This window comes from Daucus carota, chromosome 7 (genome assembly GCF_001625215.2).
Source record: "Daucus carota subsp. sativus chromosome 7, DH1 v3.0, whole genome shotgun sequence".
NCBI lineage: Eukaryota > Viridiplantae > Streptophyta > Magnoliopsida > Apiales > Apiaceae > Daucus > Daucus carota.
This window is the reverse complement of record NC_030387.2, coordinates 8523446-8544585: the sequence shown is the minus strand read 5'-3', so window position 1 is coordinate 8544585 and position 21140 is coordinate 8523446. Positions and strand designations below refer to the sequence as shown.

At 33.1% G+C, this 21140-nt stretch overlaps 1 protein-coding gene and 1 long non-coding RNA gene across 3 annotated transcripts; both read right to left on the bottom strand.

Moving 5' to 3' along the window:
• Positions 1–3095: 3095 nt before the first annotated feature.
• On the bottom strand, positions 3096–5130 carry LOC135147838 (uncharacterized). Its single transcript, XR_010285723.1, has 7 exons — positions 4954–5130; positions 4729–4852; positions 4511–4631; positions 4295–4417; positions 4134–4219; positions 3975–4026; positions 3096–3401 (listed from the first exon to the last, which is right to left on the bottom strand). It is a non-coding gene; the product is annotated as an uncharacterized LOC135147838 (long non-coding RNA).
• A 2141-nt stretch (positions 5131–7271) lies between these two features.
• On the bottom strand, positions 7272–13374 carry LOC108196179 (putative ABC transporter C family member 15). Of its 2 annotated transcripts, XM_017363341.2 has the most exons (11): positions 13240–13374; positions 12119–13040; positions 10577–12006; positions 10396–10482; positions 9704–10315; positions 9424–9588; positions 9054–9348; positions 8285–8805; positions 8142–8205; positions 7803–8042; positions 7272–7684 (listed from the first exon to the last, which is right to left on the bottom strand). In XM_017363341.2, exons 2-11 carry the CDS (start codon positions 12948–12950, stop codon positions 7581–7583), a joined length of 4350 nt encoding a protein of 1449 aa, XP_017218830.1. In that variant the 5' UTR covers positions 12951–13040; positions 13240–13374; the 3' UTR covers positions 7272–7580. The 2 variants fall into 2 exon arrangements, with proteins under 2 accessions (XP_017218830.1, XP_017218829.1); XM_017363340.2 differs by lacking the exon at positions 13240–13374 and having other exon boundaries at positions 12119–13204.
• Positions 13375–21140: the final 7766 nt, after the last annotated feature.

Below are 21140 nucleotides of genomic sequence, written 5' to 3'. Positions count from 1 at the left end.
TGTGTTTGGATGACAAAGGTTTCAGCTCATTGAAGGTAACGTTAACATGTTGTATGATCAAAACTTAAAACATAAAACAAACTAAAGACAAAACACAACAATCAAAAAAATATTAAATATGCTTTTTGAATGTCAATGGACACAGCCGATTTAGTTCTCTTTTTCCTTGACGCTTCATCCTCTTCCACATATACTGTTCCACAATATTTGTTATCTCTTATTTCGAAGTTGGAGACCAGAAGAGACCGTATACATCTTCTTTCATATTTTAGTTTTGTTGGATGGTTCATTTGGTTGGCAAGAAATAAATTTGTTTTTGACAATGTGCATGTCTGTCCAATTTAAGTTTTAAAGGCTTGTCCAAAATCTCGTAGCTCTGTTTACAATTCTCCACTGCATTGGATTCCTCCCCCTGTCAATTTGGTGAAGTTCAATTGTGATGGTGCTTTCAAACAAGGCGCTGCAGGTATTGGGGTTATTCGCCGACATTTGAATGGAAATCTTGTAGATGGCAGAGGTTGTTGTGTTTCAGCCACATCACCTTTACAATTTGAGCTAATTACTATCCGTGAAACTTGTTTAATCATAAGGCATCATCATCTTTTTAATGCATGTATCAAATCGGATTGCAAAACAGCGATTAGCTTCTGTTCTACTAAGTCAGCATCGCCATGGGATTCTGCGATTCTTATAGAAGATATCAGAACAATAGTGGCTGTTTTTCATATTAGAATCATTTTTGTGCTTAAATCTTGCAATGGTGTTGCTCACTGGGTTGCTCAGCAAGCTTGGTGGAAGAATCTGTCTCCTAACTGGGTGTTTGATCCCCCTAGTCAGTTGTCCTCTCTACTCTATACTGAGGAGTGATTCTGTTTCTTGTTGCTGAGTTTGGTTTTACCAACTCTTGATCCGTAAAAACCAGGAAGTATTAAATACTAAAACATAGTTTGACGTGTAAAAAGAGAAAAATGGGTAGCTTTAGTAGAAAAGGAGAACTAATTAATGCAGTTTAACCTGCGCCTTGATAGACAACCCGATAATTTAAATTTTACCATCATCTTATTATTATTTTAGTATGAATGAATTGAATTATAATTAAATTATAGTAATCAACTGATTATATCTTCTCATAAAAATTTAGCTTTTATAATTTATTATCTATTTATAAATATTTTTCCGTTATTAATATGTGATAATGTATTATTCAATTAATTTTAAATCAAATTTTTCATATTTCGTGTATCTTCATATTTATGAAAAAATATATTTTTCGTATAACACATTAGAGATAAAAGAGTTATATGAAAGTTCTTATTAAAAAAAAGATATTCAAAATCCTATATTTATAATTTTATTTTTAACATCATTATAATTTTTTTAGTTTAAAAAAATATCATTATAATTTTTTTGTGAAATATTATATGATAATGTATTGTCAGGACTGTTTTTAGTATTTAAAATTGTTTAACAATATAAGAGTAACAGACATGCTCATCGTAGACTAAGCTACGATCCAAAGCTGTAAGCATAGACACACCCTAGAGGGAAAGTACCAAACCACCACCAAACCAAAATTTTTGACGACTACAAATTATACCCATGTTAGCTTCAAATTAGCTTCATGATCGTTAAAATATGTTAGTCAAACTATTTTATATTTAATACTCCGTCCATTATACAGGCGTTTGACTTTTTACACATATTTTTAAGAAGTTTGATCATATATTTAAAATTGATATTTTAAAAAAAATCTAAAATAAAAATTATATTATACTTTTATTGAGAATTGTTTATTACAAAATATTAATATTTGTTATATGATTAAAGCACTTGAAGTTAGGTGTAAGAATTTCTTAATTGTTATATTTTCCTATTATATTTTCTTTTTCTAATCATACAACTGATGTTAATGTTGCTGTCAACTATTAAAAGTACATTAATCTCAGATATATGATTAAAAGAGAAAACACAACAATTAAGAAAGTATATTACTCTCTCCGTCCTTTTTTAGTTGTCATCTTTGGTATTGTGCTGGTCAAATAAGTTTGATTGAAATTTATTAATATTTTATCAATTAAAAAAATAAAAAAAAATATGTCAGCGGAAATAATTTTTAATTTACTTTAAGATGTAATTTTCAATTTTTTTTAAAATAATGAAAGAGTGACTTACAATCTTTGGTCAAAAGTTAGTCAATCTTATTTATCATTTTCACATATATTAGGATACTTTAAATATGCATATTTTTCTTTGTATCTTTATCCCCTTTTAATACTTTTAATGATTGTAAATCTTGAAAATCACATAAGTGCATTTAATAAGCTAAACTAGTGTATGAGACTTACTCCGTGTAGTACTATAAAATGTCAAGAGAGTATTAAATTAAATATTTACTATAATTGGTCAACTTTGAAAAAAGAAGTTAAGTTTCGTTTTGAAAAATAGTATTGGAAAAAGAGTAGGACACATATTATGGGAAATACTTTTTTGACAAAATAGAACTAACATTTTGAAACGGACGAAGTAGTTTTTTAATGAAGTAAAAAAAAAAAAAGATAGGACACACGATAGACAACCCCGTTTTATGTTTGAATTAGGCATTGCCAAAGACTTCCAATATTATACTAATAAATTAGTGGAAAAAAAACGCGCTTTGCGCGAGTGAGAAAAGTATAAAATATAAAATATTTCAAAATATCTATACAATTTATAATTTCTAAGCCCTTTTATTTTGTGCTTGTTTATGAAATATAAGAAAATATTGTTAGTTATAAAGGATCTAAGAACGAATCAAACATTTAGCCATACTTCAACAACACAGGGAGATATTCCAAAATGACATTAGTTTTGGGTATGTGAGGCTGCTTGTGTCACCCTCGAAGGCATAGCCAACACTATTCAGCTGAATAGCCCTAGGGATGCCAAAATGCATTGTTGATGACATTTTCTAAGAAGCTCATGACCCTGCATGCTTGTCCAAGGTTGAGAAGAAGTGAGCGCCAAGGCTTGACTTTGATGATTATGACCCGGTTCCTCAAAAGTTTACCGGGTGAATTAAAAACGATTACATTGTGTTTGAAAGAATATAAAAAAAGTTGCAACAAAATTTGTTAATTACTATTGAGGAATGTTGATATCTATGGTGAAGTCAGAAGTGTATCAGAATTGGCAACAGTGACGTGTTGTCATGAGACTTAATATTGTGAACTTTATTACAAACTTCCTAGTTGAACATGGTGAAATAAAATCTAATTCTAGCAATTTACTCAATGCTCATTCTGGTTATTATCTCTAGCAAATATCCATCATTGTGAAGGAAGTTCTTGGATGCTGACATGGCAAACTTGAGGAGCCTCTATTAGAATTCCTCTGCTTCAATTGTCAAGGAAGTAGCAGTTCTCCTGAAACCAAAAACTGTCAGGGAAAGACTTTTTACCAGAGTTATTATATTCTAACAACAATCACCACTGGATAAAGTTCAGTAACCTAGGACGGATATCAGATTTCATATGCAACTTCTAATTATTATCATAATTTAGTAATGGGTGCATAGTTTGATACAGTGAATAAATCGGTAGAAGTAGCAATAAGCACAAAAAAGCATGAGAAAGTACTGACATTCTCAAACACACACCCCGACTGGTGATCCATGTCTGAAAGGTAAAAACAGGCCATCGTTGCATCAAAATATAAAGGCTTAGAATGGTTTTAGCCACAACTATGCTGCACAAAAACACAACTAAGCTAAACAGACATTATCTCAGAGCGGATTAATATATAAGATCCTAATTGCTAAGCAGTTGATGGGTCTTCAGTTACCGGAATGGGTGTAATTGCAAAGACCTCTAAAGTTCTCAGTCTAGTAACTCTAGAATAACCAAAATTAATGAAGATAAATAAATAGTATTTTTACAAAAATATAAATTATGTAGAGAAAAAATGTGAATTATGTGGAAGTAGAGAATAATAGAGACCTATAAACTGCCAAGGGCCTCCAGCACTTTCTTTTCTACCCTCTGGAACTTCCTGCATAGAAAAGGACAAAGTGTCTAATTGTAGTGCATCATAACAAAATAGAAGTTATTTCATTTTTAGAAATATTTGGAACTGTAAGATTTAAGAGAATAACTTACCTAGTATGCTACAGCAAGTGACCGCAAACCCCGGTCTACGACGGTCTATATCCGATTTATTGTGAGTAAGATTTAGAATCTACCACCTTATTGAAATAAAAAGCTCATGTTAATTGATTGTCACATAAGATATGGTATCGCAAAATCTTATGCATTAGTACCTGCTCTAGACCAACTTTGCTAACTCAATGCATTTTACCATCTCTATCAAGATAAGTCAAAGCATTACACTTATCAGTTGGATTGAAAGGAAGAGAGTGTATTTCCTGAATGCGAGCACGTGCCTGTCGATGACATTACACAACAAAAAAAAAACGAGTTAAGTTACATCGATGACTATAAGACAAGTACAAGAAATATCTGGTTCATCAAATCACCTCCTTCGGGTCAGCCAGCATCCCAACTATGACTGTACTCTATTGCATCCTGGCTTTCTGTTCTTGACGCTAGAGCTGCCATAAGAACAGCAGTATCTGCATCTACTCCTTTTGCAAATACCTAGGATTTGAACAAAGGACAGTAAAGAGATATGTGCTATTGTTTCTCTTGTATAAAGAAACCAATTAAACGACAGGGATTTACTTTGCCAAACTACCTCAATATGGTTTTTGTCAACAGTGAGCTTGTTTAACATCAAAATAATCACTGCAAAGCACATCCATGCTAGCCATCTTTTCTGTTGCTACCATTCTTTTGTTATCTACTCCTTTTGCAAATACCTAAAGGATTTGAATAAAGGACAATAAAGATATATACATGCTACTGCTTCGTTTTTATAAAAAAACCAATTAAACGACAGAGATTTACTTTGCCAAACTACCTCAATAAGGTTTTTGTCAACGGTGAGCTTGTTTAATGTCAAAGTTCCAGTTTTGTCACTGCAAAGCACATCCATGCCAGCTATCTTTTCTGTTGCTGCCATTCTTTTGTTATGGCTCTCTAAAAATATAAAGATGTCATTCCACACATAGCATTACAAACTACATAAATCAAACTAAACAAAGAAAAACATAGCTATCCTGTTGAGCCAAAAACAAAAATAACTGCGCAAGAAACTGAATACCTCTTTGAAACTATGTGTAGGCACATCCCTTCCCATTAGCCCATGAGATAACATACAAATGATCAGAATGACATATCGCAATTTCTTAATTCTTAATAATTTGCAAGTCATCGTCCAATTATTAGAGCAATAAAGAGATGGAATATCAGAGAACGCCCTTGATGATATATAAAATTTATAACGAAGCCCAAATGAGGCCAAATAACAGATAAATAGAATTAAAAAAACATCATAGAAGTCGAAAACAAACTTGAGCCTCCTTTATAATTTAAAATTTTTAGAAATCCTAGAAAGTCAGGAAAATTAGATAAGAGTTTTAGAAAGCGCCACGTCACCATGCTGAGACCCTCCTTTATATAAATATAAGATATAAGATACTGTCACTGGCAAGAATTATAAAACATCCGAAATTTATACGAACAGATAAAACTAAAATGCAGCGGTTCTATTCTTTGGTATATACTGGGCTGCATCTCTCGGAACTGTCGTGAGTTAGCTATTACTGAATTCGCCTTCTATTCTTGGTTAAGTTTCTGTGCATGGGATGTACCTCTATATACTTTAACGAGTGGGAAAAAAACGCCCTTCGTGCGAGTGAGAAAAATATGAATTTTGGAAAGAAAAGAAAAGGATATGAAAGCAAGTACCGTGACAATGAAACTGTCGACCTTTCTGGTGTGAAGAAAAGTAAAGTAGTTTGAACTAAAGCTGGTTTATGTCACTTGCATCTGTTTAAGCTGGTTTTTGTCTGAAGCGGATTACATATATGCAATCTGAGTTTTGTTTTATTTTGTTTGGTAGACAAGGGAAAATGTTGCTAGTCACTTGCAGGTAACGTTCTCTGCAGACAGGCTTCTTGTGTTCATCTATCTTTTTTAATTTTCTTTATCTTTTTTTTTTCTGATGTGCAGAAATACCGGCTCTACTTGAGCAGATTACAGAAAGAAGATGATCAAGACCTCTTTTAGTGGGACAAGACATTCAGATTTATCTTTAAAAGAACAAGTTGCTGCTGATATGGGCTCTGACAAGATCAGTTTCAAGAAATTTGACGCTGACAGTTGCACATACGGGTTTCGTGAAAGCAGTGTTATTCAGAATACATCTGAAAGTGGAGGTATCATTTCCTTGCCCATGTTGACGACAACCGATGACAATTTTTAATTTCAAAATGCATATCAGAGAGCAATCTCATTCATACTTGTGGAACAGCAGCCGCAAACTATATGGCATTGTCTTCTTTCGTTCCATCTCAATATTCTTTGAGCAGAAATGGACCAGGAATCGAGACCAAACAGGAACGCAGGCCTCACCTAGAGATGAAGAATGACTTGAGCCATCTCCAATATCCCAATGTCCAAAACCACATCCTCCTAAATATTGTGCAATTTGCTCCCACTATATGTCAAACACCTATTACAGAAATAGACAATCCACCCCATGTCGAATTCAAAATGCCCTACAGTAGGCGAAACATTCCAAAACAGAGTCCGGAAAGAGTTGAATATGAGTTGTGTCCTGTCCAGTCTGACAGCAGCCACAGAACTTGTTTCTACTCCGAGCCTTACACCAGAGTCCAGAAGCAGTTGGAGCATGAAAGATGAATTACTAGAACACATTTCAGTGAGTGATATCGATCCTCTAAATCATTTGGCATGTTTAAATGGATCTGAATTGCTTCCAGATGATCCATTTTTAACAAGCCTTGAACTACATAACACAGAATTTTGCGACTGCAGCAACTCAGAACTTCTACTGATTATTCACCACTTGTACGACGGATTGATGTTCATGTAGCAGATCATTATATCAAGGTCATCTTGTATAAGCAAACTATTCTGCATTTTTAACTTTAAAATGTTGGCTTCCTATAAGTTTTATACATCACTTCAAGGTCATCTTGTATAATCCACATACAAGAACCACATATTGGATCACTCCAGCGCGCCACCGGAGAATCGGTGATGAAACAGTCAGGACTAAAATGATGTTTTGTAAAGTTTACATCATTTTTACAAAATCTTCCATGGATGTACTGTTAATCTTCATGCATTTTATGTTTACGTCTGAAGATGTGTGCGTGAGTGTATTAATTATCAAAAGCGGAAATTTTGAAATTGCCCAGAACAACATAGGCATAGGCAATTAGGCATTGCCAAAGACTTCCAATATAATAAATACTGTCACTAAGAAGAAAATATTACTAACAGATAAAACTGAACTGCAGCGCTACTGTTCTATTCTTTGGTATATACTGGGCTGCATCTTTCAGAACTGTCATGAGTTAGCTGTTACTAAATTCGCATTCTAATCTTGGTTAAGTTTCTGTGCATGGGCTGTACCTCTATATACTTCAATGTAAATCGATTGCATATGATAGCCCTTCATTCCTTAGATGATCTCCTCATAAACTCCGCTACCAAATTTGAAAATGCAGAAGAACTATCCTTTAGCAACTGAGCTGGTGAGTCGTACTCTAGAATCTTGCCTGTGTTGGTAAACATGAACCCTAGTAAGCAAATTATCTCAAAAGTATGTGTTTATATGAATCTCATATAAAACATGTATACCTGGGATTATTCTTATTAAGCAAATTTCGAAGTTACCTTCATCAAGTACAAGGACTAGATCATTGTCAATGACGGTTGGGATTCGATGAGCAACGGTTATGACTGTGCATTCACTTGTTTCTTTTCTTATTGTCTTCTGAATGACATTATCTGTAGCTGTATCCACCGAAGCTGTAGCCTCATCCAATACCAATATTCTCCGTTTCTGGAGTAGCACCCTGGCTAGACATACAAGCTGCCTTTGTCCAACACTCCAGTTTTCTCCATCTTCGGCAACTGCACCAATATATCCCACATGTTCAAACAAACAGCCTCACAAAGTTGTATTTTAATTTAAACTATCAAGTTTGCATAATATTTACTATTTTACTGTACCTGGTGCATCAAGCTGTCTCTGGTCTTGCCTCACTCCTTCTGCCAGTTGACATTTGTTTAAAACCTGGAAACCAGTAAACACATGTCGGTTAACTGAACCTCACTTTTATTAAGTTAAAAACAGACCGAAGTTTTGCAGTTACCTCCCAAATTTCGTGATCTGAATGCTGCTGTAAGGGATCAAGATTAGACCTCATCGTTCCTTGAAACAATGTTGGATCTTGTGGGATAATACTCAACCTAGACCTTAAATCCTGCAAGCCCATACTGGATATGTTAACCCCATCGATCAAAATCTGGCCTTCAGTGGGTTCAACCACCCTGAAGAGAGCTTGGATCAGAGTGGACTTCCCACTCCCTGTTCTGCCCACAACTCCAATTTTCTTTTGGCCATGGAAAGTGCAGGTGATTCCTTTAAGAACTCTTGGGAGAGAAGGGGTGTACTGAACATGAAGATTTTGAAGTTCTATCTTCCCATTGGCTGGCCAGTTTGGTTCTGGCCTTGAACTTTCGATGACTAATGGGGCTTCACTGGGTACTTTTGTGTACTGAAGAATTCTTTCCACTGATATCATCTTGTTCTCGACATTGCAGAGGTTCCATATAACCCAAGCTTGGAGTACATTTAAGTTCAGGCCATAAGTAGCTGCCAGTCCTGCCAGGCCTGTTGTCATATCAAGCACCAAATCAGTTAATTTAATCCTCTTATTTGACACTCTTTCTATTTTAACACATGTTTACATGTAACTAAAAAACACTTGCGAGAATCGCTAACTGTGGTGAAAATACATAACTTATTTATATATCTCTAATAGCAATTTGACATGATGATGCAGTAAGAAAGCAATTGGAAAGCAGTCGTTCATTTGTAAACTTGTTGAGTTCCAAGGAGAGGGAAATCAAAGAACTTACTAGGATCAATGGCTGATCTCGGTAAGTTCACCAGTATGACCAAAAGGAGGAAGAAGACAAGGTTAAAAAGGAAGTTAATTCGAACACATAGCCACTCCATTGTACTGGAGTTGTGGAAAGCAACTCTAGAATAATCGTTGATTAAACTTATATTTCTATTGAGAAAGCGATCCTCTTGATTGAAGCAACGAATTGTTGATGCGCCACTAATGGACTCCGAGAAGTGATGCAGAATTGGAGCCTTTCTTATCCCAACCATCCTGGCAAGTTCTCTGGCAGTGGTAATATAGTAAGCCTGTATAGTTCAACTTCGAGGTTCAGAGTTTTGTTTTTATATTTTAGTCTTTGTAATAATGCTCAGTACCATTACCTGATACCATACGGAGATGGCAAGGACGACTAGGAACAGGATAGAAATTTGCCAAGCAACATTTGACATAAGGACAACAATGCTTAATAATTGAATCAATGCAAAAGCTAATCCAGCTAATCTGTAAGGTATGTCTGTATCAACAATGCTTTGGTCTGTAGAAGACTGCATGTAAGCAAAAAAAAAATAAAAAATTAATAAAACATTTTGTCCAGATTCTTCGACTGAAACAAAAACACTAAGCAAACAACGGTATGGAAGTAATAAAAGCGTTACTAACCCGATTCAGGATTCTGCTTGAAGGTGTAGAGTCGAAGAATGATAAAGGAGCCCGGAAAACTGAGGTAATCATTCCCTCGAAAAGGCGCTGAGCTGTTTCAATGGCAATAGTGGACAACAGAACAGCTCTCCCTAGTATAAAGATAGAACTTCCCCCAGACATCAGTGCAAATATACCAATCAACTTGTCTTTGCTTACCCTGTCTTCTTCTTCAGTTCCCCAAGCAATCCAGTAGTTGCTGGCCATCTGTAATGCCTGGAAAAGAACTTGGCACAAAAGGATTAATGGAACCAGTGCCCCTTTATAAGCACAGGTAGCAAAGGTTGAATACACATGCCACTTCACTCTTCCAGTTTCCGTCTCTTCTTGCTGAGATTTTTCTTGACTAACATCCCTGTGACAAATATTATGGACTTCCTCAATGACTTCATCTTCAGTTTGATTTTCTTGAACAAATCCCTTTGATGAAAAGCTTTTGTAGAACTTTTTGGGTGGTTTAACTTGATTTAGAGATTTGCTATGGGCGTCCATTTGGGTCACAAGTTCACCAGTAGTTTCTGCAATTAAATCTCTATATTTTCCAGACTGAACAATTCTACCATTCTTCATTACCTATGAGAATATTGCATTTCAAGGTAAGAAGACAGAAAAATATCAGCTCCTAATAATTTTTTATAGAGTGAACAACTTACCAATACAAGGTCTGAAGCTTCAAGAAATTCCAACTGATGTGTTACATATATAACTGTCTTCGTACTTAGCAACTCCATCATACATTTCTGCAAAAAAATCCAAAGAAAAATTATAAATATTTAGGAAAAAAAATAAACTTCAGAATCTTAAAGGTGAAAACATCAAGTTTGGCTGGCTTGCCTTGAACATATGAGCTCCAGTATGTGCATCCACAGCACTAAAAGGGTCATCTAGGAAATAAACATCTGATTCGTTGTAGATTGCTCTTGCCAACTGAATCCTCTGCTTTTGTCCGCCACTCAAGTTCATGCCCCTCTCTCCCACCACACTTAGATCTCCATCAGCCCACATCTCTATATCGCGAGTTAGAGCACATCCTTCCACAACATTCTCATACAATGTCATATTCAATTCTTTGCCAAAAAGGATGTTCTCTCGTATGGTGCCTGTCTGTATCCAAGCACTTTGTGGAACAAATGCTCTGGAGCCATAAACCTTGATATTATTGCCAGAAATTTTGGGAATCTCTCCAAGTATACTGCAAAGTAAACTTGACTTCCCAGATCCAACAGAACCACAGATAGCTACCTTGTAACCTTTCCTGATTCTAATTTTGTCAGAAATCTTCACTTTGAAACTTTCAAAGTACTGGTTATTTTCAGCCCATGAATATTCACCCTGTTCAAGCTCTACCGCAATATTGGAATCTTCAGATGGAAGTTGTTTTGCCGAGAGCAAATTTTCCTGCTCACAAATAATGTCATGGATTCGATCAACTGAAACCTTTGTTTGGGCAACCATTGAGATCAACTCAGGCAAATTATATATTGGCTCTTGCAAAATCCTAAAAGTGGCTAGAGCTGACAAAACGGTGCCTGAACTCAGAGGGGTTTTCAGAACAATACAAACACCAAAGGTGACAACAGAAACCAAAGTTGGTGAGGCCCAGAACAGAAAAGCCACTGCTGAGCACGTGTAAAGATACTTTTTTAGCCAACCCCTCTCAGTTTCTCTAAGCTGAAGGATCTTCTTTAAAAAAGTCGGCTCCCATGAATGCAACTTCAAGACTCTCATGCTCTTTAGAGTCTCCGATGTAGCTTTAATTCTTGAGTCTTTCGATTCCATTATCTTGCTATGGAGACTTTCTTGCATATTAGCTAGTGGAGTATTGCTAACCATCACCAAAATTGTTGCAAAAAGAGCAGCAAATGAAGGAGCAGCACCGAGATTCCTGTACAAGATGACTAACGCCAAAGCTACCTGCACCGGGAGTAGCCAAATCCCATGAACATACCAGCAAAAATCACCAATCCTGTCAACATCTACATTGACACAGTTTGTGATTTTTCCAGTACTAGTACCGCTATACTTAATTAACAAAGACTTCTTGTATATTAGTACAGTAAGAGCAGCCCGGACCCGAATTCCAATTCGTTGTGCACCAAAGTACCACTGTCTTTGTGACAAAGACTCTACCGTCTTTGCAGATAAAAAGATGAATGCAAGAACTAATCCATGGTAACTGCTTGAATTATCATCTTTGTTTGATAAGAAATTCACAAAATTTGTGATCAAGAAGGGACCAACATACGAAGCAATTGTATTTACTCCTGAATATGACAAAAACTAATCATATTAATATCATACAAAACCCAAACAAAAACATGCTGAACCGAAAATTAAGAACACAGAAAAGCAACCCAGATTCAAAAAAATGAATACCTGCAAAAGTTGCATTTACAGCCAGAGGCTTCCATATAGCTTTAAATATCGCATTAGGCAACAAAGAAGCTTGGTTCTTCTGCTTTAAAAGTGATTCTTCTAGCAAAGCAGCTGCATTATCTGCTGCTTCAGATTGAGGGATGGATGGTATATCGGATAATTCAATTTTTTTAACTCTACCCTTCTTAAACAAAGGATTAAGCCACCTAAATGTAAGCTTGCTCCAAATTCCAGCTTTCGAGAATGCATCATCAGTGGCATTAGCCTCACTTACGTCTGCTTTTGGTAACAATGGTTCCCCTAGTTCACTAGCACTTTTGAATCGAAAATCGGTACCATTGTAACACAGAAAAACTAGCAATGGGAAGGAAGCAACATCAACAAAGCTGGGTTTCAAAACAAAACTATCAGATTCAATGGTGTCAAAATATGAAGCAAAATATAGATAGACCATAAGCATATCAATAACCCCATAAGCTTGCCACCACATCAAAAGCACCAAAGGCCACCTTGTATTGGGAATCTTCGCTGCACAAAAACTCACAAAACTTGACAATGCCCAAATCACAACTGAGGTTAAAGATTCTAAAGACAGAATCTTTAGGTTCCAAACATTGTAAACACAAAGCCCAACATTCAAAACCATAATCAACACATTAAAACCAATAGTTATCTTGGTGAAAACCTTATAACCCCCCTTAAAATACACCCTTTCTGGCAAACTTTCACCCCTTGTTCTGTTCTTCCACAATTCCACCAAAACCCATGTCAATAAAAGCAAAAAAAATCCTACATTAAACACAACCTTCAAAGTAACATCCATGGACACCATCTGCAAAACCCTGAAAAACCCCTCTTCAAAACCCTGATAAAACAGTGATTCTGGACTCACTAGGCCTGTTAAAATCAGTGTGAATTGTCTCTGAAAAACAAACAGACAGAAAATAAACAAATATAGTGTCAGCTATAGTGTTATTATAGATACATGTTTTGAAAGATGGTGATTAAATACATAAAGGGTTGGCAGAAAAATCAATAAACAAAGTTATCAATAAAATATACAAAAATAAAAAATAGAGTATATCCAAATTGGATCAGTATGAGTATGAGTATGAGCAAACCTGCAAGAATATAAACTAAGCACGTGGCCGTTGAGTCATGTACTCCAATTTATGTGAATATATTGTTTTCAAGACATAATACTATTTATAACAGCATGGCAGCGCAATCACATCAACAGATTCTTTTGTCACGCAGCTCTTCCCCTTTCTCGTATTTTTTTTCTAATTAATTAAACACGCTCACACAACCGAACCGAATAAAAGATACTCCGTAATTATCCGGAAAGGAAACGAGATAGCTGAAACAAGTTATGAAGATACCATACAGCGAATGCTTTACATGGATCCTGTATATATTATCACAAGTATTTATAAGAAATTGTAGAAAACGTATATTTTGATCCATGTATGATTTCGGCACTTGTTATCTTAACATCCCTTTTTATTTTGTGATTATGAATTATGCTTACAAATTAGAGTTTGTTTGTGAACATCATAGTTTTGAAATTTGTATCAACCGTGCTTATAAATTCGGTTTTTATGCTTACAGATTAGAGTTTATTGAGAGTGTAAAAATTTAAGCTCTCTCAACTAAATAATTTAACGATATCTTTCTCCTTTTTTATAAGATATTATGAATTCAAATAAGACAGGTATATGACTATCTTTAATTATAAAAAATAATTAATTTATAAATCTATTACATTTTTATTTATATTTATCGAATTTATAAAAAAGTTAAACGAAAATCAAATTATTCAACACACTCCCTTCATTAAAAAAATGACTTCGAATTTTAACAAATATTTTTAGATAATTTGATATGATACTACAATTTATCATTCTTACAATGTGAATAAAAATATATAAAAAAAATAAACTCAGAACAATACCGTCAATATTACTTAAACTTGTTGATCGTCATAAGTTAGGAAGACGTATAAGTAGCTTTTCAAAAAATAACTTTTCAGCCAAAAGTTGATGTTAAAAAAACTATTTCTAGATTTTTTTAAAAAAAACCAACCTGTTTTCAACAAAAAATTGTTATTTATAACGGCGATGCCAAACAATGAGTAACAAGTATTGTTCCTTCAAAGAAGAAATATGTGATTGTAATTAACAGTTTCATCAATTTTCTTGTTTTAAAATCTTATTTTTCATTCAATAAGTTTTCAATTTATTTGAGTTTTGTTAGTCTCCTTAGTGTGAGAGTTGGCTTATTTTATTTTAGTATGTTTTGATGTTCAGGTTGTCAATCGGCATAATTTTCATGAGTTTAATTGAGATTTAAAAATTATTATGGGATTGCACCCAGGATTGTTCTCAACAGTTTCTTCATATTTCTTTTTTGTAGTTGGTGGAATATGTGTCTAACCCCTTGATAAGGGATGTCTGTATATTTATATTCAAATATTATAATCTTCAATTAAAAAAATTAAAGAAAAATTACAAAATTTGATGATCAAATATCCAACCCTCCATTTTTAATGTCCGAAAATATAAAGTAGATGGAAAGATTTTCGTGATAATTGGAAGAAATGATACTGACAAAGAGAAAAATAATTTACTCCCTTCATCTCATAATAATAATAATGTTATTTGTCTATTAAAATCAATACAAGACTATTATTTTGCCAATTTTAATATTACATACTAGAATGCGGGAATTCGAGATCTCATGATTTTATCCTTATTCGAGGATTATATTTCATCTAAAAAATGGAATAATTTATTTTTCTTTTAATTTTGAAAGTATCGATAGAAATATCGAGTAACGGGTGGATGGATCAATGAACTTTATTTTTTTAAAAAAAATTATTCAGAAATAAATTTTAAAATAAATTATATAATTATATTTAATAAAGATTTTAAATATATGTGAATCAATGAAAAAATTTATATAAGATTAAGCAGAACAGAGTGAATATTATTCCCCCGTCTCTTTTTAGTTGTCACATTTGATTTTGTGCCGGTCAAATTAATCAAAATTTGACTGAAATTTATGAATATTTTTATCAATTGATAAAATAAAAAGAATATGTCATCGGAAATAATTTTTAATCTATTCTAAGATGTAATTTTCAGTTTTTTAAAATAATGAAAGAGTGACTTATGATCTTTGGTCAAAAACTAGTCAAGTTGACCAATAAAAACAAATATGTGACAACTCAAAAGGGACGGAGTAAGTATATATAACAACGGTTTTTATATGGCTGTGCCATGGAGCACACTAATTACCACTAACTTCACGGTGCAGATTGGTCATCTAATCATAAATAAATATATAGATAGCCCCTTGCATTCACACCGATTTCAACATTAAAAATTCATCAAACTCATTAAATTATTTATTGTGGGTCCTAAGTTAAATGACCTACTATTTAACAAAAGCAGGAGACCGTCGCACCAACTATCATCATATCATCATAATAATTTATAACTTTACGTCTGCAGCAGCAACTAGTTACGCTTGTCAACATTGCTACACTAACCATTCCGTGACTCTCCTCTCCAATGTCCTGGAACTTGCCATGCGTAATTGTATACAGAAGCCCTCGTGCTTATTTTCAGATCAGGCGGCCAAACTCAAAACAGATACTCCCTCCGTCCCAATCAATAGTATACATTGGGGGACGAGGGCGCGGCACGGACTTTAATGCTTCAATATAATATAGTTCTATAAATTATTTTTAAGATTTTCTTTTTATGTATAAAAGTATAACATTTATACTTTTATACAAAAAAAGAAAATCTTAAAAATAAGTTGTAGAACTATGTTTTATAAGCGCCTTAAAAAGCGTGTCGAGCAGTGAAAAAGAAACGTATACAATTGACTGGGACAGAGGGAGTAGTAATAAAATATTTAGGATGGTTTATATCGTCATCCTGGGTCGTGTTTTTATTTCATCTCGAATCCTCAACTGTTTGTAATAGATCATATTCCCTCCGTCCCAATGAATTATATACATTGAAATCGGACACAGAGACCAAGAAAAAGTGTAGGAAATGAGTAAAGTTAGATAGAAAGTGGGTAAAGTATATGATCTATATATTTTTTAATAATAGATTTGAGATAGTGGAGTAAAGTAGTGGGTGTAATAGTGTTTTTATTATTATATAATGGAGATAGTGGGAGAATGTAGTGGGTGTAGTAGTGTTTTATATTATAAAAAGTTGTTATTTTGGGAAAGTATAGAAATTATGGGACGTCCTAAAAAGAAAACGGTATAGAATTGATGGGAAATTATAGAAATTATGGGACGTCCCAAAAAGAAAACGGTATAGAATTGATTGGGACTGAGGGAGTATTTATTATTCCATCCATTTCAAAATAATATTTGATTTTTTAAACCTATTTTGGAATGTACAAACTTAATTTTATATATTATTTTTCAATTTTTCTTTCTAAACAAAATTTATTAACTATATTTTTATTTAAAAAAATGCAGGTATTTCATTTTCGGGCAGCTTATTCAACGTCGCATGAATCGTAGAGTTCCTTGGACCGTACTTTACCTGGTCCTCGATCTTTGGATTATTGATTACGTGATTATTGTTTTTGTCTGTTCCTCTGTGAGTAAAATATTACTCGAACTTATAAGTGATTAATTAAGAATAGTGGATGTATGTACTTTCTATGTAATAAAATTTCGCTTTTTTTTGACAAGTTTTATTATATAAAGAATTAAAACAGAAGATTTCAAAAAGGAAAAACATAAACAACGCTTGTGAGAAATAAAATAATAAAAATCACGTGTAATAGTAACTCCTCCCTTCCGTCTTATTTGGATAAAAAAAATTTCATGAAATTTCAAATTGAATGCTAAATATTATGTCATACTCCTATTAACCGCATCTTAATTAATTAATAAATTTCATGAATTTATATTAGAACAAAATTCCATGTAGTCCACATATTTACCGTAGTACCGTAATCCACATATGTTTAGCAACTATATAATGGTATAAAAACATTGCAAAATGTGTTATTTTGCAAATCATGTTTTATAAACATCATTATTTTGTTAAAAATTTTGACAATCCTAAACATTCTACAAGTTAAATAGTGAAAAACATATTCTTCTGCAAAACAGGTTAAGTTTGCAGAACATATTTACATATTACAGAACATATGTGTTCTACTTGTCGAACATAAATGATTCTCAATATTTTTCATGAAATAGTGATATTTATAGAATGTATTTCACAAAATAACAAGTTTCATACATTTTGCAATGTTTTTATACCATTATACAGTTGCAGAACATATGTGGTTTACGGTACTACGGTAAATATGTAAATATGTGGACTACATGGAACTTAACTCATTTATATTAATACCACAAATTCATATACGATGAAATTATTATACAAAATTTTATAATTTGATATATGCAGCAACTCTATAATTTTGTGTACTCCTTCTATAACATAACCTTTATTTAAAATGCCAAATTATTTATATTTTTTTCAAAAGAGAATACTAGAATTATCACATGTCATATTATCATCAGTTATAATTTAAATAATGATAATAGACAATCTTACATTCACTAATATTCCCAATTAGTTCACCCTAAATTTTTAAATCATTTTGTAAAAAAGTTTACGTCCAATTTAGCCACATTATCTGGTTAGAGCATCTCCAACGAAATTGGTTATAATGTTTGACTAAATTGGACACCTAAGATATTATGTAAAATTTAGTATATATTTTTACTTCGATGATATTGGCTATATTGGTTGGACATAATTTAAAGATAGTATATTATTAATATTTTAAATTATTATAAATAAAATATAACACTTCAATATGTTAATAAGTTATGTTTAATTTTTTAAAGGCCTGTAGTGAATCGTCATTGTCCAAGAGAAGGTCGACTATTATTATAGATAAAAACGGGGGTATAGTTGGAGTGTAAATTTAAGAAGAGATTGACTATGGACTATTTAGATTAAGGTTGGGATTAAGAATCGGAAATGGGAACGGAGGGTATGAGAATGAGGGTTAACGGGAATGAGAATGATATGGAAGCCCAAGGGGCGGGAAAAGTATGATTTAATCACCTAAGAGAATTGAGGTTTGCATTCCATAGCACCAAATAACTAATTCAAACACCTATGTATGAGATTGAGGTTCCGATTCCTGTAATCCTATTAACCGGGCTCATTAACCATGAACCAAATACCCCTTATATGTTTTATTTTTCATATGTCAGCTAAAATTATGCCCTTCATAAAATGAGGGATGGATCGACAAAGCATTGTATGTATTAATAGTCTTGTATATCTGAAATTGAATATAAAATATGTTTATAGTGTGATAATTTGATATAATTGGAGAAATCAATAATTATTATTATTATTATTATTATTTAAGATATAATTAGAAAATCAGTATACGCATCATTTTATATTTTTTGACCTTTAGCATCTTTTTCATATATGTCTGCCGATTAAGAAAACAATAATCAGATTATTGCGAAAACAAACCTAATTCCGACGTGTCTTCAAGGAGCCGGAATTGATATCCACTCACGAAGTGCCACGTGGTAAGTGACCGTGGGCGTGTGCTCCGTAGATGCAAACATGGCTTAAGGTGTGTCATTTGTGTGTGTTATTTTAATGTGACCACAAATCTATCGCTCCAAAATTTGAGCCATAAAGTAATAAAGGAGCTCATTTTATAAGATTCTTTCCTTTTACCCCCACACCCCACTATATTCCCATTTCTCCATGCGGTCCATCTCGCACAACTTCGATTCATGATTGAAATAACCACATATAGACACACTATTTTATTATGCGTCTCGTACGAAAGGATAGAATATTGCATATTCCGTAGCCATCCAAATTGTTCAAAGTGTACTTAGAGTGGATCTGCGATAATAAGGCGTAATTTAAAAATATTTATTATTTATAAATGAGAGATTTAAATAAATGAGAGATTATAAGTGAATAGTACATATTATATATTTAAATAAATATCTGATACTTACAAGTTATTGAGTATAAGAAATTCTAATAAAATTATAAATTATCTTTTAAAATAGTCTTTGACATATATATTTGTAAAATCTATTTCAAAAATGAAATGAGTCACTTTCATCTTCTCAAATTCTAACTTAAAAATTAGAAACTGATTTGTAAATTTGTTACACAAATGGTATAAAGAGTAATTCTTAAATTTAATATATTTGAGAATTTATGTATTATAATTATTATATTTTAACAACAGAATATTTTTGATGCTTAATCAATCATGTATATAATATAATTAATTTTCGTAAATTAAAATTTTCGATCTCCGGTAGATGAAGTATCGTCCGACAATGGATATCACCCGACAGTGGCTTGTAGGTGGTAGTTGATGAGAGTTGAGGCAGCTACTGCGGTCCAGATAGAATAGTTACATTATTAGTAATGTATATCCATTCGTTTAGATAAACAAAAATAGAAATGATAATAAAAAGATAGATGCTTGGTAAGTTATGCAAATGCATCTTCTTCACATGCATTTCTTACATCCTGCGTTTGTTTATCGTCATCAAAAATCATATTTTTTCACAGTTGGAATATTCGTTAAAAAGAATCTTACTATGTCTGATTATTGTAATCTTAATTTTGTCTTGTGTATTTACTGTAAGTTTGGCTGTTATCATTACCTAAAAATATTCAAATATTTAGGAACCAAGAGATGAGATTAGCTTTAGTACAAACTCTGGCGGTGTTCGATAATATATCTGTTTTATGTAAAAAAAATATATATTAATAACATATTATTTTTAAATTATAATCCATTAGTATAGTCAAATGTTCAACAAATTATACATAGTGTCTTACTTGTCCAATTTACACAGCTATTATAATCAACTTTTACATGTTCAACAAATTTTACAAAATGTTGTATAAATTTAATTTAATTAATCAATTTTAACAATACTGTTGGAGGTGCTATTAACCAACTAATTTGAGCGAAAAACTGAGGCCTAGATTTCCACACTATGCAAGTACTTAGTAACTTATAGTATCATACTACCATATGTCGACAATTATGTGGAAATATGAGTACACATAAATTAGCAAAAATTAATATGAAATCTCCAACCAAATTGGAATTTCAAATTGTACACGGCAAGATTGAGAAATTAATTAGTAAATTCACATGAAAACAGATGCACGTTTTATAATATAAGATGATTATGATAAACCTTCTTCCTAAAACCTCAAGATTATGAGAAAATTAGTTACTTAATATGATAAGTGATATTCATTTTACGCAAGACTCATGTTCAACTCCCTGTTTAAAGATGATGCTCGTGGCATTGATAAATGCTCTTCTAAATATCTTAAAATTTTAGAAAAATTAGTCACTTAACACCACGAACCAATAACTTCTCGGTCAGATGGCCTGGCTTTGAAAAGTTTAAGGGTTCGAAAGAAATGACCAGAGGACCACATACTCTGTTTCCTGATAATTCTGCTGGAGAATACCTACTTTGTTTCTAGCTTTTGTCCATGTAAATCCCAGCTCCTACTCCATGCATGTGAAAGTGAGTGACAAGTGGACATGTCAGTGGGCAGCCAGTGGACCTGTATGTTCGCAGTAGCTTCAGCCTGTCTGAACATCTTCTGAATGGATTCAAACATCAGCAGCATATGTACAGTACTAGATATCAGTCATGACTCATCTTCTTGTCGAGATCACCTATGTCTTGCTCTGCATCTTCCCCATTTTTACAACAATAACACACATGCATAATGCATGCAAAACTTTTAAACCATGATTTTGATGATAATGCATGCATCTCTCTTGGTCTCGAGTAGAAAGTATTTGGACAGGGGACATCTGTATTAAGTACGTGGAAAAGTTGCATTTTCGACACTAATGCGAGTCAAAAAGTGATCAATTATAATTTAAACTCAGGCGCCAAAGTTCAAATTTGGAACAATCAACTGGC

Excerpts from the sequence above, each read along its gene's own strand:
- LOC108196179 (XM_017363341.2), bottom strand. The coding sequence starts at position 12,950 with ATGGTGTCCATGGATGTTACTTTGAAGGTTGTGTTTAATGTAGGATTT. Across the intron at positions 10,483-10,576 it reads CTGGAGCTCATATGTTCAAG|AAATGTATGATGGAGTTGCT; the intron begins GCAAGCCAGCCA and ends ATTTTTTTGCAG. Across the intron at positions 9,349-9,423 it reads CCATCTCCGTATGGTATCAG|GCTTACTATATTACCACTGC; the intron begins GTAATGGTACTG and ends TGAACTATACAG.